Raw genomic sequence first — 21,859 nt, forward strand, 5'->3', positions numbered from 1 at the left:
TCATGGAAACCCACACAGAACTTCAGCTGCAGTATTAACCAAAACTGAGAGAACAAGAAAAATAAAAACCCCTTTCGTTTGGATATCTACCTATTTGTGTACCTTGGAGTGGCATCTGCGTTCGTAATGGCCCTACCTCAGAGACTCTTGTTCAGACTGACCCACTGGAATAATTTAAAAAACCTGCTGTCTAGGCTGTATCTGCCTCCTTCTATGCAGTTGATGATTTACGTCCAAATTTAGACATTGCAGTTGTCCCCGTAGAAATTTCATCCTGGCGTTTCTGTCTCTTTCTTCCCTTTGTCTGGTGATTGAGCAGATTCGATGTACTCTCCCAAGGAGCCTTTTAAAAGTATTTAGCGGATGGTATTGCCAAACATCATAAATTGGGACTATGGCTCATTATGCCATACCCCAAGGCAGTTAAGCCTGTACTGTATTTAAAAGGGCCTGGAATGTACGTGAAAGTAAAAAAACCAACCAGATAGTTCTTGGTTGTGTGGCAAAGGAGCCATGTGTGTGTGTATGTGTAACTTAACACGCTGGTTTTAAAATGCTTTTTAATCTAAGCCTGAGGCAATCTTAAACACTATTTCTAAGCATTTATTTCAAGACTTGGCTGTGGTTTTATAGGTCATAAGCATCCTGCCCCACAGTTCTTAGAGAACGTAATAGAGAAGGACTTGAACCATTGGTGCAATTAGGTGGCGAGCGGAGCAGAAGTCTTGTCAGTCTTCATTGCCGAGTGTTCCTCTAATGGCTCTCATGGTGGCCGTATTTGCGATGCAAAGAAATACTTTCTTTTCATTTGTTTGAAACCTGTTTCGTGGGTACAGTTGCTTCATTCTCGATAGCCAGATCCTCTGAGGGACTTGCAGAGGTACAAGAAAATCGCTAGTTTAATTGAACAGCTTTGCTTTCAAAATACTCAGCCAGCGTATCTTCGGACGTCAAAAAAGCTGCTAGCTGCTATTCACAAGAATTACCTAAGCAGAAATTACTTGCACTCTGAGGCCATCTCTCCTTTCCCCCCTTCTTTAATTCTGGGTTATGTTCACCTTTTCTATTGTTCGACTGGTAGACTGGGTTGTAACTTTCAGGGGGGTGGTGGATGACAGCCTGAGAGTTTGTACGGCACCTAAAGGAACTGTGATCTGTGAAGGATGCTTTTTCCCCAAGGACCAACAAATAGTTCTTTGCTAAGCAACATAATTAATCAAGGAAAAAAGAGATTAAACATTACCTGCCATGTTGTGTTGTCAACGCTATTTTTTTACTGAATGAAAGGTTTGTGTAACTATGTATGATCATATTTTGAGGCTTAAGTGAGTTTTTTATTCGAATGGTTTGCTACCTTTATGCGTGAAACAGTATTGACTTAAAGAAAAAGAGTCTTTCCATTTGAACAAAGTAGTATAGTCATTTCTTCCCATGTTTTCTACTTCCTTTTGTCCATTGCAGAGCTTGTAAATTGATATATATGAGGCCTTCAGGAATTAATTGTTGATATAATAAAACTAAACGTATACTTGTCAAAGATGTTAAATGCAGAGTTGCTCACTTTATACATGTGTGAGGTATAATTAAGTGTCGATTTTAGTTTAGCTGAAGTATTTCAGCGTTGAAGAAGCTGAAGCCAAAAAGAATGTGAAGGTAATGGTTGTCAATATTACCTACCTTAAGCAGTCCCATTTTACTTCCCAGGTTCTAGAAACATTCTCAGGTAATTGAAGAAGTTCGGGGGGGGGAAGGGGAGCATTTGTACAAAAAAAGAGGTTGGCTTCTTGACAAAGTGTTCTCAAGAACTTTACTGTTTTCTAAGCTGGAAATTTTTCTTTGAATCATTTATGATATTATTTGGAAAGTACTTTTGAGATAAGGCATATCTGTACTTTGAGCGGCATTTGCTAGTTTTAATTGCAGCCCTGTTCTCATTTATTTCCATTCATGCTTGCGTACACCAATAAAATAAAAAATGACCCTAGTTTTTCTGACCAGATACCCATAATGGGTTTCAGAATACATCACTGTGCTGAACTTTCTTTAAACATACGTATTGGATATTCTTGGGAGGGAAAGGAACATGAACTCGATGCAACAACGGGAAAAGCGAACGGCACCAGCACGCTCTTAACATCCCTATCCTCAGGATTTGGCATGGCACAAAGCTTCCAGCATGAAAAAATGGTGTGACATCTTTCTGGTACGTTTGCATCCAGTTGATGCCAAACGATATGAATTTGTGGGATATGAAAACAAAACAGTTGGGGGGGCGGGAATTTAATTAATGTTGCTTCTATATGGATTAGTTGTTTTATTCATTTGAGGAGTTCTGTGCCTAATTTGCATGGATATGATTTATTCTCAGTTTTTGAATAATGTAATAGGGTTCTTTGTTTCATTTGAAGGGGTAGAGGACCGCTGAAGAACACATCTGATGTAATTAATGCAGCAAAAATGATTTCAGAGTCAGGATCAAGGATGGATGTCCTAGCACGGCTGATTGCCAATCAGGTAGGTTATTTATGCAGCAATGCATTAAGCTTTGTCACAGGTTAATCCGTCCACAGAACCTCCAACACCTAGGAAGGTCATTTACAAAAGCACTTGCGACAGTTTTAGATCTGTCTTTCCTTTTCTTGTCAATTCCTGAAGCAATAGATATATAGATCCTGTCGTAATTGTATGTGTGGATTTTATTCTTCATACATATCACTGTGTCTGTTTATATATACTTACAAACAAACCTAACCTAAACGTATGTGTACTTGTATCACAGATGCATACATACATGCACATGTGTATATTTGTGAACTCCTTCAAGCGACGAATGCAACATTTTAGATGTATATAGTATGTATGAATATATATATGTGTGTGTGTGTGTGTATAAACATGTATCTTGCTTCTTTAAGCTATGAATGCAACATTTTCGATTTATAGTATAGTCCATTCTTGACTTCTTTGGGTAAACCACCCAGTTACTTCAGGTGACTCCCCTTGGATGTGGGCACACAGGATTGTTGCATTGGCATAGAGTTCATCTGAGCGGGCTTACCGTTTTGGACAGGTGCTAGGTCCACGCTTAGTAAGGCTGCTGACTTCTCCGTCTCTGAACTTAATTGTTTTCCACCCTCATCTCTACATGTGCTACAGAGTCTGTGATTTTGCTGTACCTAGGTTATCTGTCCTATCTCTGCGCTCCAACACCGGCCATTCTTTGGAGCATTGATGTCCCGTGGTTTTCCACGTAAATACCCTTCTGGATAGTCATCGAACTGTGGCCTCTGCGTACCTGCAGTCTCGAGGTGTTTTTTCTTATGCAAAGGGTTAGAGCTGTAAGGCCTACTTTATTTCTATTGGATTTTTAAAGGATCAGACAGCTCAAAGAACCCCACCCAAAGCAGGATGTATGGAAATCAATAAGCACGCTCATTTTCCAGGCTAAGACAACTGCATGGTAGCTTAGTAGATTGAGTACACCAAGCATCTTGCCACATGCAGCCCTCTTTACTAAATTAAGTTGGTTTGTTTTAGGGCCAGACGGTGCCAATAGAACAGTGAAATGTCGGCGTGCGAAGATCCCATCTAAAGCATTTACGTTCCTCGTCTTTGTGACTGCCATTCAGGCACAGGGTAGCATGGTATAGTCGCAGTCTTCCACACCCTCGCGCGCCGTCTCTCTTCCCCTTGCTTTTGATGTTCATATACAGTGCTTGCTTTTCTACTATCTATGAAGCAGCAACCATCTGTTAGTGTTTTCTGTCGAGTGTCTCTCTGAATTCCAGATAAGACGACAAAGAATTTCTGTTCTCTATCTATACAGTTGTGATCTGATTTGTGGAAAAACTAGGTAAAGTGTCTTGAGTCCCTGTTTCTGATCCTGACGGATACTCTTCCAGCACATGTCTCCTTTCAAGATTTTATCCATTACAAATTAAAATTGAAAACCGTAACTTGTCGCTGATCTATTGCAGAAAATGATGCGGTATCAAAGCCAGAGATGAGTAAGGGCCATAATCCCTTGCTGTTTTTAGAACGGGGAATCCAGTCTCGCTGCAACATTTCTTTCCGAAATTTTCCTTCTTCGGTATTATTACTGTAACTCCAGACTAGAAACATGAGCAAATTAGTGTGAGGAAAAAGTAGCCATGAATCATTAGCGCTAATAATTTGTGTGCACCCTCATAGCTGCTGGGAAATGTGACATCATTCAAGTTATTGTAACCTTTTTACTGGATTCACTCACATTATTTCCATGTGTCCTAGCTCAGAGCTTGCACACAGCGGATACCCTTGGGCCACCTGACCGCTGGTGTTTGTTCCCTGTGGCATCTGGTACGCACCTGAAATACACTATAGTCAGTTAGTTATAGGTGTATTTTAGATGTAATTTCATGTTGTTAGCGCTAGAAGCAAATGAGCATATACCAAAGCAGCCCTGCCAGTACCTCTGCGGGGAACACAACCGTAATCATTGCTAGACACAGGTCAAACTTAGTAAAAAAAGAGTCTTGCATTTCCTGCAGCTATTACAAGCACGCTCAATATGAATGATCCCCTCATTCCTCAGATGGCTAGAAACCTCTCAACTTGTATAACCTTTTTTCCCCATGCCAAATCATCCTTTAACTTTGAGAGTTCTTTTCTCATGGAGAGCTTTTTTTCCCCCCCTCTCCAAGGTATTTGTAAAGACAAAAATTCCTTTTCTCAGCTGTTACTTTGCCAAATTTCCTATGCCTTGCTCTCTTGGGGTCCCAAGATAAAAGAAACTTTACATTCCTCTGGGCTACCTGACGGCTGTTCTCTGAAGTTGGTCCAAACTGAAGGAGCCATTCAAGAATGTGGTGCCCAGGCGGGCACGTGAATTCTGTAGAGGTTTTGTGAGTGCCTTTCTCAGCAGCATTAATACTTTTTAGTGCAATATTGCACCTGTTGGCTTTCAGTAACATCTAAATTATGTGGCATGTTTATTCCATGCAAAAATGGATTTGTATTACCGGCTTCAAAAGTGAAAATAGATGGGTCTACACTGAACCAGAGGTCCTTGCGTTCTTCCTGCAAATATTTGTCTTGACGCTTATTTCGCCACTTGCTCTTGAGCTTAGGCCTACCCTGTATTTGTTACCACTTCTGATACTGTCATTTAATTTAGGCACCTCTCTCTCACAGTTCACAGTTTTCCCGTGACTCAGCTATTACTCTGCCTTTGCAGTTAACAGGCCTACGGTAATCCGTAATAGCATTTTCAGTATTTGAAGATACGTGCAAGGAAGAAAACAAAAACTTTGCTCTATTTCCTCCATCTAGCTTCAGACCTGAGCAAGAACCCAAAATAAGCAATCACTGCATAATGGAAGAATCGCCGTCGTATCTCTTTGACCTTCTCTGTTCATAAAACATTTTCAAATGAATTACTTTGGTTCGCGCTCCATGTAATTTGAGAGATTCAAAATTGAGAACTGTGGAATTGCATCGTTCATACAGGTTTTCTGCTACGAGGGAAAAAACCACCACCCCACTCTGAAACGGTAGTAGCAGTATTTTTTAACTCACTGGCCACAACAGCACCTCTCTGATACATTGTTCTTCATTTCAGATTTCTATACATCCCCTCTTCCCGTGTTTGAAGGAAAGGGATGCAATGTGGTACAATTAGCAGAATTCAGTTCTATTTCAGTCCATACTCACAGCGCTCAACAGTTAACGACTGTGAAAATAATCACAGTAGAGCATCAACATAAACCTGGGCAAATTAATCACAAGTACATCAATAATAAATTTAGTTTAAAATACGATTGTTCCAAATGCATTGTCAAATTTGTGACCCGAAAGCCCTAAGATAATTAAGGCGGTTCGTACATCCTGGTTTTAATGGAATGTGCTGTAGATTAAGGTCTTTATTAGAAAGCCTCCTCAGTATTCCAGTAGTTTTGCACCAGGAGGCGCTGGTCCGTTATGATTCCAGGAAGACAGGCACTTGCACTCTGTGAGGTGTCATCCGAAATGCTATTTGTCAGAGCTAACGCTGTAAGGAAAGAATATCGGAGGTAATCTTGCATCCCTTTCAGTGGTGGGAACCCCAGGTGGTGGTAGCAGCATCGAAGGGGCCTCCGATCTGCGTGCTGCATGCTGAGCAGAGCCTCTCCGTAGATGACGTTCCCCCATTTTGGTCGCTGGCGCTATTGCGGGATTTTCTTACAAGGAAACAAAGCAACTCAATTAATTAATAATGTCCAGTGTCAAATGGGCTGTTCGTGTGAAGACTTCTTTCTGCTGTCCTAGATAAAGGCAAGGATACACAGGTGTCCTAATCACCAGTACCATGCGGGAGCTGCCCGCAGACGACTCCGCTGCTGTACGTTAGCTAGGTGTATGTCGCGGCCAGTGGATTGGCGCGCCGCGGCACAGCCTGAAGGGCAAGCGGTACGTGCAGCATAGCGCAGCACAGGCCCGGCCCTACTCAGGTTAACTGCCGTGCAGGTCAGTAACTCCTCCGTGTGTGCAGCGGTCTCCTAATACATCAAGACGACAAAACGTTAACTAATATTGAATTCTACAAGTATAGGGATCAATATGAAACATCTCTTTATATAGAACCAGGTAGTGTCCTGACTGACTGAGAACCTGATTTCATGTACTTTAGAAACATTTTCTAAAAGTAAAATTAAGAAAGCGTCCTTTAAAATGATTAGCCGATAAATATGATCCAAGCAGATGTACCAAAAAGATCATCTGATTACAGGATCATCATACCTAAAAGCTTACAATTAATTAACAAATAGTCACAATACATCTATATTCATAGTAGCGGGTCTGTGTGTTGATTATAGCCAGTATTAATCACCATGAAGACCGATTCAGATTCTAGAGAAACGCTACTGACTTAATTAGCAAAGGAATGAAATCAAACCAAGAAAAATAAATAACTAACTACTACTGAAGAGGCAGAATTGTTTGTCTTGATCCAGTGACTTTTTCACTCGGATTGTGGCTGTTGGTTTCATTGTGGTTTTAATCACTGCGGGATTCCTGTGGATATTATTTCTATAAGGTAAACCACGACGGCATCTTTTGGACGCAAGTCAGACCCTGTTTGTAAGGAAAGCTCTTGTTAACACCCCACTACTTCAAGCGGTATGGGAAAAAGCCTCTCGTCATTTGCCAGGAACTCTAGCTAAGGATCTGAGGCATGAAACTGGTAACCATTAATTGCCTGTGGGGTGATTAAACTCAGAATTTATTCATTTTCCTTCTGTTGCAGCCTAGGGTTTCGTTCCACTAGTGAGTGAGTGTTGCTTGTACCAGATGCTTCTGAGCAATACATGGAAGATTCCTGGTGGAATACCAGCTCTACAGAGTACATGTCTGTCTTTGTAACATCCGTTTGTGGTTGATTTGGATATACTATAAGGCATGAGGCTTTAATTTTTTGTAGTGCTTAAAAGTAGCGTGGAATGTTACCTTTACCCCTGTCGGTGCCTCTCTCTCTTTTTGTATTGTGTTGGTCCCTGCCTCGATCATACCATCTTGTAAAGTCTTAGGGGTAAAGTACATAAAAATGAGCACGCTTGGTCTGACCGTAGGTTGATGTAGGCCAATAGCCCCTTGCTGACACTAGTTAATGGAGGCTATAAAGAGAACTCCGCGAGATAATGGCATGCGTTTCATGATAACCCCCACAATACGGTCTCCCTCCCTCCAGCAGCCATTCTTGAATTTACTTACTTACCTGAACGTATTTTTTATACGCTTAAATAGTCCTTGATTTTTTTTTCTATTAATTTGTCCAGTAGGTTTTTTTAACCCCCGGAAGCTTTTAGTATAACAGTTTTACAACTTGGCAACACAGTGTTAAGAACCATCTCCTTTTGTTTTGAACTCACACTAGCTACTTTCAAGGACCTCTCGGTTTTGTATGGGAGGAGAGAATAGCTGTCTTCATGAAAAGCTTTGCTGTCCTTTTCCTGTTTTCTTATGATGTGCCTTGTTACGGGCAAGAGAGAGGAAAGATGCACCATACCTACAGGGGGTGTACCACAAGAATTGTACAGTTGCATAATGACATAATGCCTAGCATTTGCCTTATTTGAATGCTACTGAGCACTGAACCTTTTTTTTTTTTTCATGGTACTGTTTGTTTCAAGGTCTTGTTCTTGAGTGGCAATTTCCTGGTCTTCGATGCATATCATCTTGAGCGTTCTTAAAACGTTACATATTTCTTCTCTGGTGGTGTCTTAAGGAAGAAAGTAAATGTGACTGGCCTGCCAATAGTATTACATAAAAGAGTAGAGTACTTTGTAATAAGGTTAAAATACCCTTGTCTCTGCACTTCTATAATTGACATTGTCACCATTGGAAATGGATGAGATGCTGTATCGGCACCTATCTGCCCAGCTCTTGGGTTTTTCTAGTGGGGGGACAAAAAAAATAATCGGTGTATTTGAGAAAAGAAAAAATTGAGGAGCGACTGGCATCTCGTTCCAGGAAATCAATACACCCTGTCTTGCTATGAGTAGTTCTGATGCTTAAAAGGGGTTACAACAGTTGCATTTGACTGCAAGGACAGTTTAATTAACATTAAATAAACAACTATTATTACAGTTTTCTGAACAGTCACAGAGATACCGGTATTTAAATACTGATTTGTGTAGTTCTTAAAGAAGTGCTGAGGAAGGAAGAAACAAAGACCTAGTGTATTATGCACTACTACACTAAAAAAACACTTTGAAAATATCACATACACGTAAGAGAGGATGTCAAGAAATTCTTCTACTTTTCTTCTTCTAAAAGTACAGAAAACATTTTAGTAATGGACCTAGCGGAACACGAGTTAAGGACTCTGACATTAATTCATTTAAAATTGTTAACTTTAATGTCCTCCTCATTCCTTCACCTCTTTCTTTTCCTAAGTAAGTCTAACACATGAACTTGTTTGCTCAACCAAACATTTCTACTCTGTTGCACGGTCATGAAAAGTAGAATCTTCACACCCCCATCCTAAACAAGTATCAAGGTAGTTTAGGTCGAGTATTTAATGAATTAAGTAAGTAGAACTGGTGCTTCTTCTGCCTTCTGGCAGGTTTTGGATTTAAATCACTTCTACGTTGACCACAATTCAACGGGTAGAATAGGTAATTGGGGTAATAACTGTACAAAACCATAGATGGTTGTTGCCGCTGCAGTTGGTGGGAATGTATCTTTTCTTTATTAATACACAAAGCTGAACACAGATTTCCTCTCAAAAGAAGGTGATCGTATTTATAATGCAAGTATAGCACACGGGCCAGAAACAGGGCTCTGAAAAACTGTAGGGACCTACTTCTTATTTATCGTACTCACCTTTTAGAGCTGCGGTAGCACAACAGGGACTCACCTTAAGATCCCTTTATTCTGCCAGAGCAACAGAAAGGAGCTTTAGAACAAACGCGTGCCAGGCCTTAGATGCCTAGCCTGCTACTCAGAACAGCATTTGCCCTCCCAGGTACTCCTAAGTAAGTCTTTTGGGAGTTTACTGAAGTGAGGGTAGTAGAAAGGTGCTATTTTTTTGTAAAAATACCGTGTTGATAAAAAGTATTGACATCGGTGAGTTTTCTCCAAGACAGTCTTACTTTCCTGTTCCCATTGACACAGAAGATCTGCAAATCAGGTTGAAGAAACTGCAGAGGGAACACAAAACACCATAGAATGTGTTACAAAGATAAAGCTAACATTGCTCTGCATTTATGTTTACGTTTGCCCACATAATAGATACCAACAGTAATACTTTTTCTGCTTTAAAAAGAGGAATCAATTGTTAATTAATTTCTTCTTAAAAAGAAATCATAACCTCCTAGGAATTGAAGGGAGAGTAATTATTCTATATGAGAAAGAATTCGTTTAGAAATACTGCTAGGGCAAGCCCAGCAGTTGAGTGTTAAGTAACAAGTGAATATAGAGAAGTTCAGGATTATTCCGAGCTTCTCCAGTTAGTTACTTTGTTAAAAAGCTTCACAAGAGGAATGAACCAGGCAACCCGATACAGCTGCAGCGGAAAGCAAGGCTACCCTCGGGTACAATTGGATTAGTCCTCGGTGAAGTATTAACCTGATGACTCGAGACAGGTTGCCGAAATGCTTTCTTAATCGTCATTCTTTTCATTTTCAGTGTCCAGACCAATCGTGCAAACAGGATTTGTTGGCTTACCTAGAACAGATCAAGCTGTACTCCCATCAGCTCAAAATCTGCAGTCAAGTTAAAGCAGAAATCCAGAACCTAGGTGGAGAGCTCATCATGTCTGCTGTAAGTAGAAGAAGAATAGCATAAATTACTCTGTTAATCAAAATATATCCTAAATTCAAGTTGTGCTTCCCTGTGCTTCTGACATGTTCCAGTGTGGTCCTGAATCTTGTTTTGTTCCCCACTGGTTTTTACACTCACTTAACGCAGAGAATCTAAGACAGTGAAGCGTAAGACCAGTGGCTCAAAAGGAATAGCAATCAATTGCATGTTTGGTTTTTTCTTTCAAATTCTCAAAACATATTATTCTTCACTGTTACTCTGGAGTAATTGGGGTTGAAGAACTGTAACCCACTTTAGGATAGCGGTTCGTTATATGGACTAAGCAGCACATACGTGTGTCTGTATGCCAAAAAAAAAAAAAATCCCCAGAGACTTACTTCCAGGTCAGGAGGAAAAGATGAAGGACATTCTACATCCCTACAGAAATAAAGAAAATGAAAGAGCAAGGCGATGTGATTCTTGAGTAGATTTCTTGACTTTGCATTAATTGAATTCATTAGCTCTAAGTAGCATTAGTCATGGAAAAGGTAACTGTTGGCAATTTTGTGGACCTTTGCTCACAGGCATCCATATCATGCCTTCACCTTCACATATTCTTTGATTATTAGTGTTACTATTACCTGTGGCATGTGGGATTATGATACCAAGACACACAATCTGCTAAATGATATAAACACCAGCTGACAAAAGCATCCTACCCCACATTCTTACCATTTAAATACTTTCCTCTTTATGATGTCACATTCACATAGTCTGGAAGATATAAAAAAGTAAAAACTATTAGTATATTTTTTATGTGGTTTATAAACTCGTCAGAAATGAACCCTATGTTGCTGATGTGAGATGCGAAACGCTGATTTTTGTCAGCTATTCAAATGATAATTCAGAGACCTCTGGAACCTACAGGTAAGTAATTTTGAATTGAATGTCTACTTTCTGAAGCTAAGACTTGTTCTCAGTTGCACTGTAATTTAATCAGGTTTATTTATTTCTTCTTTTTACAAGCAGTTCGATGAGCAGTTAGGGTGTTAGTAAAGCCAGATTTCATTGTTTCATGCTGTTTGTGCACCTGTGCTCTGCTATCGATGCTCTCAACTTCCCCTTGTTGCCTGTAACCTACCTGCAATGGTCCCACACAACAGACATCCACATATCCCTCTGTGCTTAGAGGCCTTGTTCCAGTACTTCATTGTCCTGCTTACCTGAACATAAACTGTTCGCATCTTCTTTGAGTAATAGTGCTGCTTATCCAAACTTCTGTGCTTCTAACATGCTCCCCCTGATCGTGATTGATAGATGGACGAGACAGGTAGCTAGACAGACGGATACATAGCTCCAGTGAGCAAGCCTTGAATCTGCCATGCCCCCCACACCCCCCCAAGGGTGCTACAGCTGTGCAACAAGCAGCAGCGGTGCAGATACCGACTGCGCAGCGCATGCCGACAAGCTGCCGGCCCCCCGCTTTGGAGCCAGCAAGCCTTGGGCTGTGTCCGTCTTGTCTTCTCTGGCACCTCTCATTTCAGACACTTCCTTCCTTCCTCTACAGTCTCCGATTTTGTGATCCGGTAGGGATTTGTCTTTGGCATTCATTCTTCTTTTGGCATTTTGTCTCTGAAATTTGCAAATCTGAGAGTAGCTAATTAGTAAGTTACTGGAGGACTGACAAATGCACAAACAGATTAACTTTATTTGCTTACAAAACTCACTGAAAGAGACAGCCTCTTGCACATCACAATGCTTAGCTGATTCCAGTTGGCAAATTTGGGGTCACATGGATCCTTGACCTACAATAATCTGCATACTGCCTTGAATACCTACTTACGGTCTGTAATTTTCCTGGTCCCGTTTCCATTAGTGAGCACAACTGACTGGTGGACTTGCTGCAAGAAACTTTGGAAGCCTAGTTGGATTCTTGCTCTTTTTCTCTCCCGCTGTAATGATACTCCCATTGTTTTCTTGGCCCTTTTATTGTGTCACCCATAGCTCAACAGTGGGACGTACATAATCCTGCTGCAAAAATTCTAATTCTAAAACTGGAAAACCCAAACTTAACCTCATTTATAAATCCTGGAGGGGTGCCTATATAGATCTTTCTTAATCCTGTTTCAGGGAGTGGAGATGAGGACGTACACTGTCTGCATGCAGAAGTTCCAGTTCAGGAAGGCAATTACTTGTTCAGTCCCAGTTCAATAATAAACACACCTAAACTGGTGCTTAGCTTGGAGTCAGTGGAAATTGAGAACGTGCTTAGACTCCTGGACAGTTTTGGAAGTGTTTTGGGGAGTCAGAGTGTTACTCAGGTTGTTACTCTGTTAAAGCAATCGTGGAAAATGCTCCAACAGTTACTGCTTGCTTTGTTTCTTTATTTCTTTATTTATTTATTTTAAAGTACGGGTGATGATATTGTTAGGCCTATAAAAGAGAGGAGAACTGCTAGCCAGTGCTCCAGAAGATCTGTGCCCTAAGTCAGTGGACACACACCTGATTGGCATCAGTGGTTATAAAAAAAAAATTTATACCAAAACCCAAAAAGGTCTCACTGGTCTAACTGTCTGTTATTGGGAGGAGGAGGGCATTCACGATCAACTGTGCTCAGCTGTTCAATTAAAATTGTGGTTACATGAAAATGGCTTTCCTAGAAGGCTCGTCCTAATCTATCTGTAAACGAATTCTTTGTGTTTGACTTGACTTGGTTCAATTTTAGGAGAATGTGGGAATTAAAAATGTGTTGTATGGGTAAAGTGATAAGCAGAGAGAGAGAAATTTACGACTGGTAGAAAATGCCTGATTATTGAATTGCCTTTGGTAAAAGCTGGAGCACATTCTGGTTTTGAAAATCCAGGTGGGGGCTTTAGAATTTCATAGCGTAGGCTAGCTGGCCTTGGAAAAGGTGACAGAACGAAGTTCTGCAGAAGTGTGCCCAGAGGTCTCTTCCCCCCGCCGAGATGTGGGAGCATAGTAAGGAGAAAACTGCAGAAAATAGGCAGGCAGCACATCTGTGCCCTGATTATCTGTCAAGTTTCTGCTCAGGCAGCTGGATTTCACTCTTCCAGTCCAAGAGGGTTGGGTTTTTCTTTTATGCAACACTACTACATTTACTAAGTAAACACCTGAAACTGTATCCTTGCTCTGGATAGGGAGGATCTCCTACAGGAAAAAAGCATATTAGAAAGGGCGATAGGAAATAAACATACTTACAGGTTGCTCTGTTTGTTGCTTTCACTGCTTCCGTGCGATTTCCCTCTTCTGTACCCACGTGCATGTACGCTTGGGATGGAACTACCCACTTCTTGGTCATCATCCCTCAGCTGCCTGTTTGCTCCTCGCAGTTCCCTTCTGTTACCTCTGCTGAGGAGGAAAGCTCCTCTCCTGTGAGAAATTACAGATTTCCACATTCAGATGCTTAGTATCAACTCCCACGCCGGCAAGTCAACTTTGCTGTACAAAGCGAGAACGATTGAACAAAAGCTAGTGACAGACCACAAATCCACACATAAAAGCACCATTGTACAGATGTAAGATGGCACTTCCATCCACCCCGCACTTCCTTTGACAGTAAGAACCTGTGCCCAAGGATCTCTTACTTAAATCGTCCGTAAGGAATTTTGAAATTTTTTTTTTTTTTTTCCTCACGAGAAGAGTAGCAATTCGTGGAAAAAAAAATCCTCTGTTGAAGGCTAAAGACCAGGTCTGAAGAGCAGAGAATGTAGTCTTAACAAATTACACATTCGTCAATGTGTAAAAGAAAGAACTGTCGTCTTCAAGTAGCGCTAAGTCTCAACATCTGTCTTTCTTACCAGTATCTATCTTCTTCTGGATGAAGCTGTGGAGGAGAAAGTACAGTAGACTTACCATGGCGTTACAGAGTAAGCTTACCTACTGCTGTCGAGTAGTGGGCCAGCAGTGCCACGGTGTAAGGGCACCTGTATCTCTGTCAGCAGGAAGATGGATTCTCGCCCATAGAAGCACTGTACCTGCGGAGGTACTGGCAACTGCCGCTGTAGTTCCATTCAGGACTCACTCAGTCCCACGACAACAAAGAGCGAGCATTATGCATATGAAAAAGTATGTTCTAATCCAGAAACGCAGCTCATACTCTCTGTATCACGTTACCGTCTGTGGTTGTTCTTCATCTGAGGCCCCTGTGCCCTTGTCCTTTGTCTTCCCCGTCACACTTCTCTGACAACCTCCCCTAGAATATTTCTTGCTTAAAATTAATACCCCTGCCATACCATGAGCATAGAGGTTAAATGTGCCTGGGGCAGCTGGAGCGCTTCGGACAGCATCCAGGTAATAGTCCTCTCCTCAATTAGTGTCTTTTTGACTTCAGGCCATGTAATCTTACCTGTCTCCTACTGCAGTTACGCGGACACACCTGCCTTGCGGTTATAAAAGGGTCCTGTACAGAAACAGAGAGGAAGAAGAAATGCGTGAATCGTTAGCTTCTAATTCTTCATCCACTGCAGCTTGGTTGTGGCTTTTTTTTTTCCTTCATGCATTAAAAGTTCCTTCATCACTACTTAGTCTTTCATGCTCCCAGAACATACTTTATTTTTAAAATACAATATTTTTTAAAAAAGCTGGCATTGCCAGTTAAGTAAGTTGCACAAGTAAAAATGGTGAGGAGTCGGTAAGCTTTCACCGGGTGTGATGAAACAGGAAAGAGACAAGTCCTTCTATTAATTAGAATTAATTTGTGCCTCTTCAGGCACAAAATAACAGGGTAACATTTGCAGTATGCAGATTGACAGTAATTGCATTCATTTATGTAGATAATCTGATAATTCATTTACAAGTACTGCACAACGATAGGCTTGCCTGTTGAGAGCTTGCCGTTTTTTCCAGCAGTGGCTTTAAATAAAGACACTTCTATCACAGGGCAGAAAATTAACACATCTTATATGTGAGCATTGTGCCCTCTGACTTCTGCCAGGCAGTTCTGTTTTGTGCTATTTATAGTCATTTTCTTTTTGTATTTCATTTTATATTGTATTTGGCAAGGCAGACAAAGCTTTTTGGCCCTAAAAAGGAAACAGAAATCTGGAAGAGGGAGTTCTCAGAGTATCACAGAATTTGATAAATGGCATTGAAAAGATGTCTCAGGTTAGCCAGCCTTACCTGCGCTGCACTGAAGGCTGTTTCACACTGGTTTTGCTGGAACTGTCTCATTTGATTTATCTTCGACCCTTCCTGTTGGCATCTCAAGAACCAGACTTACTTAGTCGTTATTGGTTGTCCTTCTTTAGTGCCAAATGTAGGTGCTCCAGTACTTCTAAGTCCCGCCTTGAAGCGTGAAGTTAGAGGTTTCTTTTCACTTACAAATCAAAAGTTGCCTGGACGCTCTTGCTTTGAACGTGGTTCAGCTTTGAAGGCTCTACCGCAGTAAAAGCACGTGGAGTCAAAGCTGCAAGCTAGCACATAGAAAAATACAAGGCAGGGGTAGCTGTAGATGGCACCAGGCCTTTGGCTGAGACAGTCCCAATCCTTGGATAACCATACCCCAGGAAAATCATGTGTCGGCCAACATGCAAGGACAGTGGCAGCCGGCAAGCTGCTCGGCGCCTTCGCTACAGTCAAAGGTTTTTCAGTGACTGCTAGAGAGGAGCCACACCGCAGTGCTGGCATTTTGCTGAAGTCTAAGAGCAGCTCCTTTGGCAGGGGAGAGGATGGTGCGCAGTGCATTTTCGTTCCTTCTAGGGTTTCTGTTCAGGTTTGCTTGTTCCTCCTCAAAAAGAAAGTCAAGATGGGCAGAACGGCTTCCTACCTGCAGCTGCTGTAGGACTGAGGAATGGGAACAGAGGGCTAGGCAGCAAGCTGGCAATCATATTGAAATATCGGCTCCTGTAACAGCCCACTTGATTTATTCTAAGTAGGCAGTTTGTTCCACTGACTGCAGTACCGCTGCCCTGCTTGTAACTCCGCAGCTACTGCTCCTTGTTCGGGGACTTTGTTTCTCCTTGCTGGTATTTCTCCACGTCACTGGGAACTTGTTCAATTTTTCTGAACTAACAGCGGAAGGCTACTTGTAGGGCCTTACACTGCGCATAAAATCACTTTTTATATCATCAGTATTTGATTCTGAAAACAATAAAAAGCAAATTCCTGGCCTTTGGAAGCAAAGCAAGGGGTATGTTTTTTCCTGTTAGTTACTGGCCAGACAGCTTCAGTTGCTATTGCTTTCTAAACTGCATCTACCCAAAAAAAACCCCCAAAAACCCAAAACCAAACACGCATTTAAAGCAGCAAGAAGTCTTTCTGGTAACGTGCGCTACAAGACAAGTTAACTTCTGCTAATAATAATTACTTTGCTACTTAGCAAAATCAGGATACATTTCATAGTTCCTACCCTCAGCACATGTAAAAGATTATTGCAACAAGCACTCCCTTTCTTCACAAAGGGCAAAGTTTTATTTAAAACTATTACTCTCTTTTTCTCAGGGACCCGTTTTTTTAAAAAAAATAGTTTCCTTTTTTTAAAAGCTGCCTGCAAGTGAAAGCGGCAGTTTTTGGGGGGGACTGAGCTAACCGCCTGCCTAAGCATATGTTCCATTATGGTGTTTCAGGGAAACCATTTTACAGTACTTAGGTTGTTTATCGTTTAAACTTGGACACACGGCTTGGTCTCATAATAGGACTCAAGTTCAGTTCTTTGAATCTTACACAGCCTGAGGCAGGTTCTAGTAATGGTTAGTTAGTCATTTCCTTAGATTCAATTTCCCCCACCAGAAGAATGGGTGAAACGCAAAACAGACCCCAGGTACCCTTGAGGTGTATACTGTAATGACTAGATGGAGAGAGAACCAACAGACTAGCCACGTTTTTAGGAAAGTTCAGCTCACTGAAAATAAGCACCCCCAGACTACCCACTCAGGAAGGCAGATTTCCTGAGGCCAGTTCCACAAATTGGGATGAAATCTCTCCGATACTCCAGAGGCAAAGCAGAGGCGGGCAAAAGTAATGGGGAAAAAAGAACCGCAATGGCAGCTCTCCCTTTGGCTTATTCTATATATATAAAGCTGTACTGGCATTGAATCCACAATGGGTTTGACGTATCATCTGGCAGTTAACGAGGTGCTTCCAACTCCTGAACTTTTTTCTTGTGCTCGCTTGAACACCCACCTTTCATGGTGTCACTGCTACCACTAAGATTGTCATTTTCATTAAAATCAAATAACCACTGTTCTTGGTGGAGAAAAAACTGTGGAAATGTAAACATCCTCAGCTCAGAAAACAAGGCAGGTAACTAGCGTTAAAATCCTGGCCCCCGCCAAGGAAAACGCCGATGTCTTCAACAGTCAGGATTTCACTCTTAACCGTTTACCTGGACTGTTCAGCTACTTTTAATCTTAATGGATTAAATCACTTCATTTTCTATAGCAACCATAGCGAAAGAACCATAAAATAATTCACAAGAGCAAATTGTTACACATAGTAAGAAGGCCAGAAGAACATTAAAAGGACCGTGTAGTAAGTACCGCTTACCTTAAACGCAGCGCGACTCAACAGCCCACCACTCTTCATAGAAATACAGAGTTCATGTAATCTTCAGAAGTAGTTGTCAAAAAAATAAAAATTCAGTCTTAGTGTCTCAGTACAGTATAACAAAGGAAATTTGCTTCTAGGAATGTGTTTTTTAATAATTTTTAATAACTGACCTTGTTTCCAAAAGAATTTTAAGTTCAGACTTGAGACTCGGTTCTTAGTTTTCAGCTGTAGGAAGAATGAAAGCCTGGTTAATCCTGTAAACAGGACTTGGGAGATTGTAAGCAGCCTCTTGATACATCTGTGCTTTGTCAAATAGTAGAACTGAAGTTCCCTGCCAAAAAAAAAAAAAAAAAAAAAAGAGAGAATGCTCACAGCAGACCAATCCAGAGTACCACAACTGGCCTTGTAGCAGGCTTGCAGGTTATGTATCAAGAGATGTTTCAAGAGTATTGTTTCGCCGAGTCTCTTACAGCTATTGTCTGACACTTCTTATGTCAGAGATGGCCTCTGCAAATCTGCGTAAAGAGTGCGAGCAGGAGACTGACTCATCTGCACGCTTTGCGAGTAAATCTGCACGCTTTGCGAGTAAGGAAGTTCTCCATTTGTTTAACTGCTACAGAAACAACTCCTACCAACACAAGACAAGGCAAGCGTTTCTTAGTATACTGGACAGAAAAATACTTTGACAGAGTCAATTCCAAGTCATGATTCTCTCAGTCGTTCTGAACATTGAATAAAAAATCTCAGTTACTGTATTGTTGAGTGCCTTACAGTAATGGATTCCTATTACTGCCAAGACGTGTGAAAAATGTAACGCACGTGAACAAGTGCAAAATAAAGTTTCAAAATGGAGTTTTTTCTGAACTCCCTTTTCTTCAGCTTTGTTATTCAGCGGAGAGTTTGCTTACTTCCACACAGGGCTCGTTACAGAAGAGGAACGCCAGCACTGGAGACGAGAGTCTATTTCAGCAGGAGTGCTGCCAGTCTCATTTTTGTTGGTGGCAGGGTTTGGACAATTGGGGTTTTTTAATAAATTATCATCTTCTACCACAATAGGAAGTTACAGTGTTTATATAGACTCTTCCTGTATTCCTTTTGCAACAGAAACAAAAGTACTAATGCTCACAGGACAGATTGACGTGTGAGGAAAGGTACAGCAAGGATAGGGATTTTCCTAAATCCTCTCATGAATTACTGTCTTGACTGACACAGTCAGACCCGTGCAGCGTGGAGGCTGGAATGTCATGTCTCCATGAAAAGTGCCAAAAGAGCAGAAGTGGGAGTCACGCAAAGATGCAACAGCTTTTAGTTTTGCTAGTGAATCTTTGTGTGCCCCTTGCTACACATGGAAGAGTTTGCAGCTACATCTCTCTAAATGAAACAAACTTAAATGCTCAATGAGTATCTTGCCAATCTTTCATTTATGCCAAATAGCATTTAATCTGTTTTCCTGGATATGTTAGGAGACCTCAAAGAGCCTGCCGAGTACCTGAGATAAAAGCAGCCGAGTGAAGACAGTCCTCGAGCGCATTAGATTTATAGAAGAACAATACCTTTACAGCAAACTCTATAATGCTACTGGCATTGAAGTATAAAAACAGCTGCTCTCTAGAGACAAAAAAAAGATCAAATGTATGGCCTGATTCATTTCATATCATCTGTAGTACATGTCCATCTTCTAAAAGCTTGTCCAAAATTTTCAATTCAGTTAAGAAATACACCCTTACACATACAGCCCCCCCCCCCCCCCAATAGCTGTATTTTCCGTATAGAATTAAGACCAGCATGAGATGCATGCAGAAAACCGAGGGGGAACATGGACACTAAGACACTGCTCTAACTCCAGGCAACTTCAAAAAAGTGGGAAGATTACAGAGACTGAAGTCACCAAGATCCTTCAGGAAAAATCCTGCCCCTTAAGCCCGTACACCTTCTGCCATAGAAACGGCGCTATCTTTTCTTTTGCCCTCTCTGGTGCACAAGCAGCCTCATAGTGGTGTTACTATACAGCCAACACTAGAAAAGTGAGCTCGTGTGATGCCACCAATTTGTCCCCTTGGGGATCAAAAAAAGATCATTCAAAGCTCTTAAGAAGCTGTCGGCTGTTCTAGAAAACAACAGATAAGTAAAATCGGTGTGCGCATACATGTGTCTGTGCATAATTAATCTTCCAGTTAGTTAGCACGAGAGAAAAAAAGTTTGTTCGCTACTTTGTCTCTCTCTCCTCCTCATTCCTTCTAACCAAAGATGGTATCTTGTGACAGCGAGTATTCAGCCGTTTCAGAGTTAGCCAGGACGTCCGTTCATCTGCCAGTGAGCTAATGCTACACCACTAGTTGGCTTCCCCAGAAAAAGGGTTATGCTGGGGACTGAAGATGTAGCGGGAGCGCAGTGACAAGCTCTCTGAGCAGAACACCTCACCGACAGCCTGGAAGCGTATAACATGTTTGGATTAAAAGCAGCATTTGAAATAAGCTTTAGGCATGGCAGTCGTCTCATGCTTTGAGCTTCACATCAAATAGTATTGCGAAAGCTATGTTGTACTGCTGAACCTAGCAGAGGGGCTAGGCAGCCTGCTTCGCTCAAGTTGACTTTAAAATCACAGGCCCCAAACACCTGCTATCTTAGGTTAAAATGCTGCCAATCCAAAGATTACCCAACTAGTATAAACCATAAATCCTTTCTAAAAAAAAGCTCACATGCTGCAGCAAGGAATGAACTTTAGAGGCCGTCTGGTAAATTTTATACCTTTTCTCAACTTATAGAGGTAATGTCAGTTTGCCAGCATGCGTGCGTTCAACCAGCTCTCAAAGTATTTTAACCAGGGGGCGGAGGGGTGGTGGTGGGGCGGAATTGCTAACATTTTTTTGCACTTCTGGAGAGAAGCAGTAAACATGGTACTAACTGAGGTTTTCCTCTTGCCAGTTCAGAGGTGTTTTCAAAATGCAACTAACTCCAGCCCCTTGGCTGCATTGTTATTAGTGGCTTATTTGCATTTCTGTGCACATATATACACAGTGTTACACAATCGACACATAGACAGTAACACGCTCCTCTCACCTGATGGATTCCTTTGACCTAGCGTTTGCGCTGGAGCATGTGTGGAAGCCTGGAACATGACGTGAGCAGCTGGAGAATTTGCCTAGTGGTGATACAAAGGAAGTAACGGGTCTCATTTTCATAGCTCTTCTGAGGTGGTTTCATGACCCCATCAGTAGTAATTGCGATGATACCCTGCAGACAAGCATCACAAAGTCATGTTTGAAAAAAAAGGAAAGAACAAACATTCTCTACATAAGCATTTCTATTCCACCAGCACAAATTTCTATATATCCCTTTTACATCTGAGCAGTGGAACATAAATATAACGATCAAACACACCAAGGGAAAAACAAAGAAATCGGGGATTGGCACGTTAGTCTTACTTGTTAACTGTTGTTTATGCCTCAGCATATTATGATTAAAAGCAGACCAGCTTCCTAGGCTAACGTTTCTGTTTCTTATTGCAGCTGGATAGCGTCACTTCGCTAATTCAGGCTGCCAAAAATTTAATGAACGCAGTGGTGCAGACGGTGAAGATGTCCTATATTGCATCCACAAAGATTATCAAGATTCAGAGTCCTGCTGGCCCACGACATCCTGTTGTGATGTGGAGAATGAAGGCTCCAGAGAAGAAGCCCCTAATCAAAAGAGAAAAGCCAGAAGAAATTTATGCCGCTGTCAGAAAAGGTTCTGCAAAGAAGAGAATCCATCCTGTTCAAGTCATGAGTGAATTCAGAGGCAGAGAAATAGTCTAAGATTCTGCCGTTTTTTGTGTTCTTACCTTGAATTTCTGATTATTTTTCATCTTTTCCCCTACTTATTTAATAATTATATGTGTTAATGTTTTGCTTTTCACTAAATCTGAAAGATAACACTTGCTTAAATTATGTGAAAATGCAGCTGGATTACTTAGCAGCACACAGTTGAAAAAACATACCCATTCTCTTGTCTCAGTGACAAACCATCATGTCTTTATACTGGCCTGTTTCCAGCAGAGCACTTTGAGTGGTACATCACAGGACCGTGCTGTAGTTGGACAGGAGGATGCAAC

The 21,859-nt window shown here is 41.4% G+C and overlaps 1 protein-coding gene across 1 annotated transcript in view; it reads left to right on the plus strand.

Moving 5' to 3' along the window:
• Nucleotides 1–21,563, plus strand: part of CTNNA3 (catenin alpha 3) — a gene marked incomplete at its 3' end in the record, with an annotated part of 517,670 nt that extends 496,107 nt beyond the window's left edge. Inside the window, exons 15-17 of the mRNA XM_082002095.1 lie at nucleotides 2,409–2,514; nucleotides 10,147–10,281; nucleotides 21,276–21,563. Coding sequence (XP_081858221.1) covers nucleotides 2,409–2,514; nucleotides 10,147–10,281; nucleotides 21,276–21,563 — 529 coding nt within the window. The remainder of the gene's footprint in view (nucleotides 1–2,408; nucleotides 2,515–10,146; nucleotides 10,282–21,275) is intronic.
• Between the last annotated feature and the right edge of the window lie 296 nt (nucleotides 21,564–21,859).

Source organism: Phaethon aethereus (genome assembly GCF_964289735.1).
Source record: "Phaethon aethereus genome assembly, chromosome: 7".
In the NCBI taxonomy this organism is placed as follows: Eukaryota; Metazoa; Chordata; class Aves; order Phaethontiformes; family Phaethontidae; genus Phaethon; species Phaethon aethereus.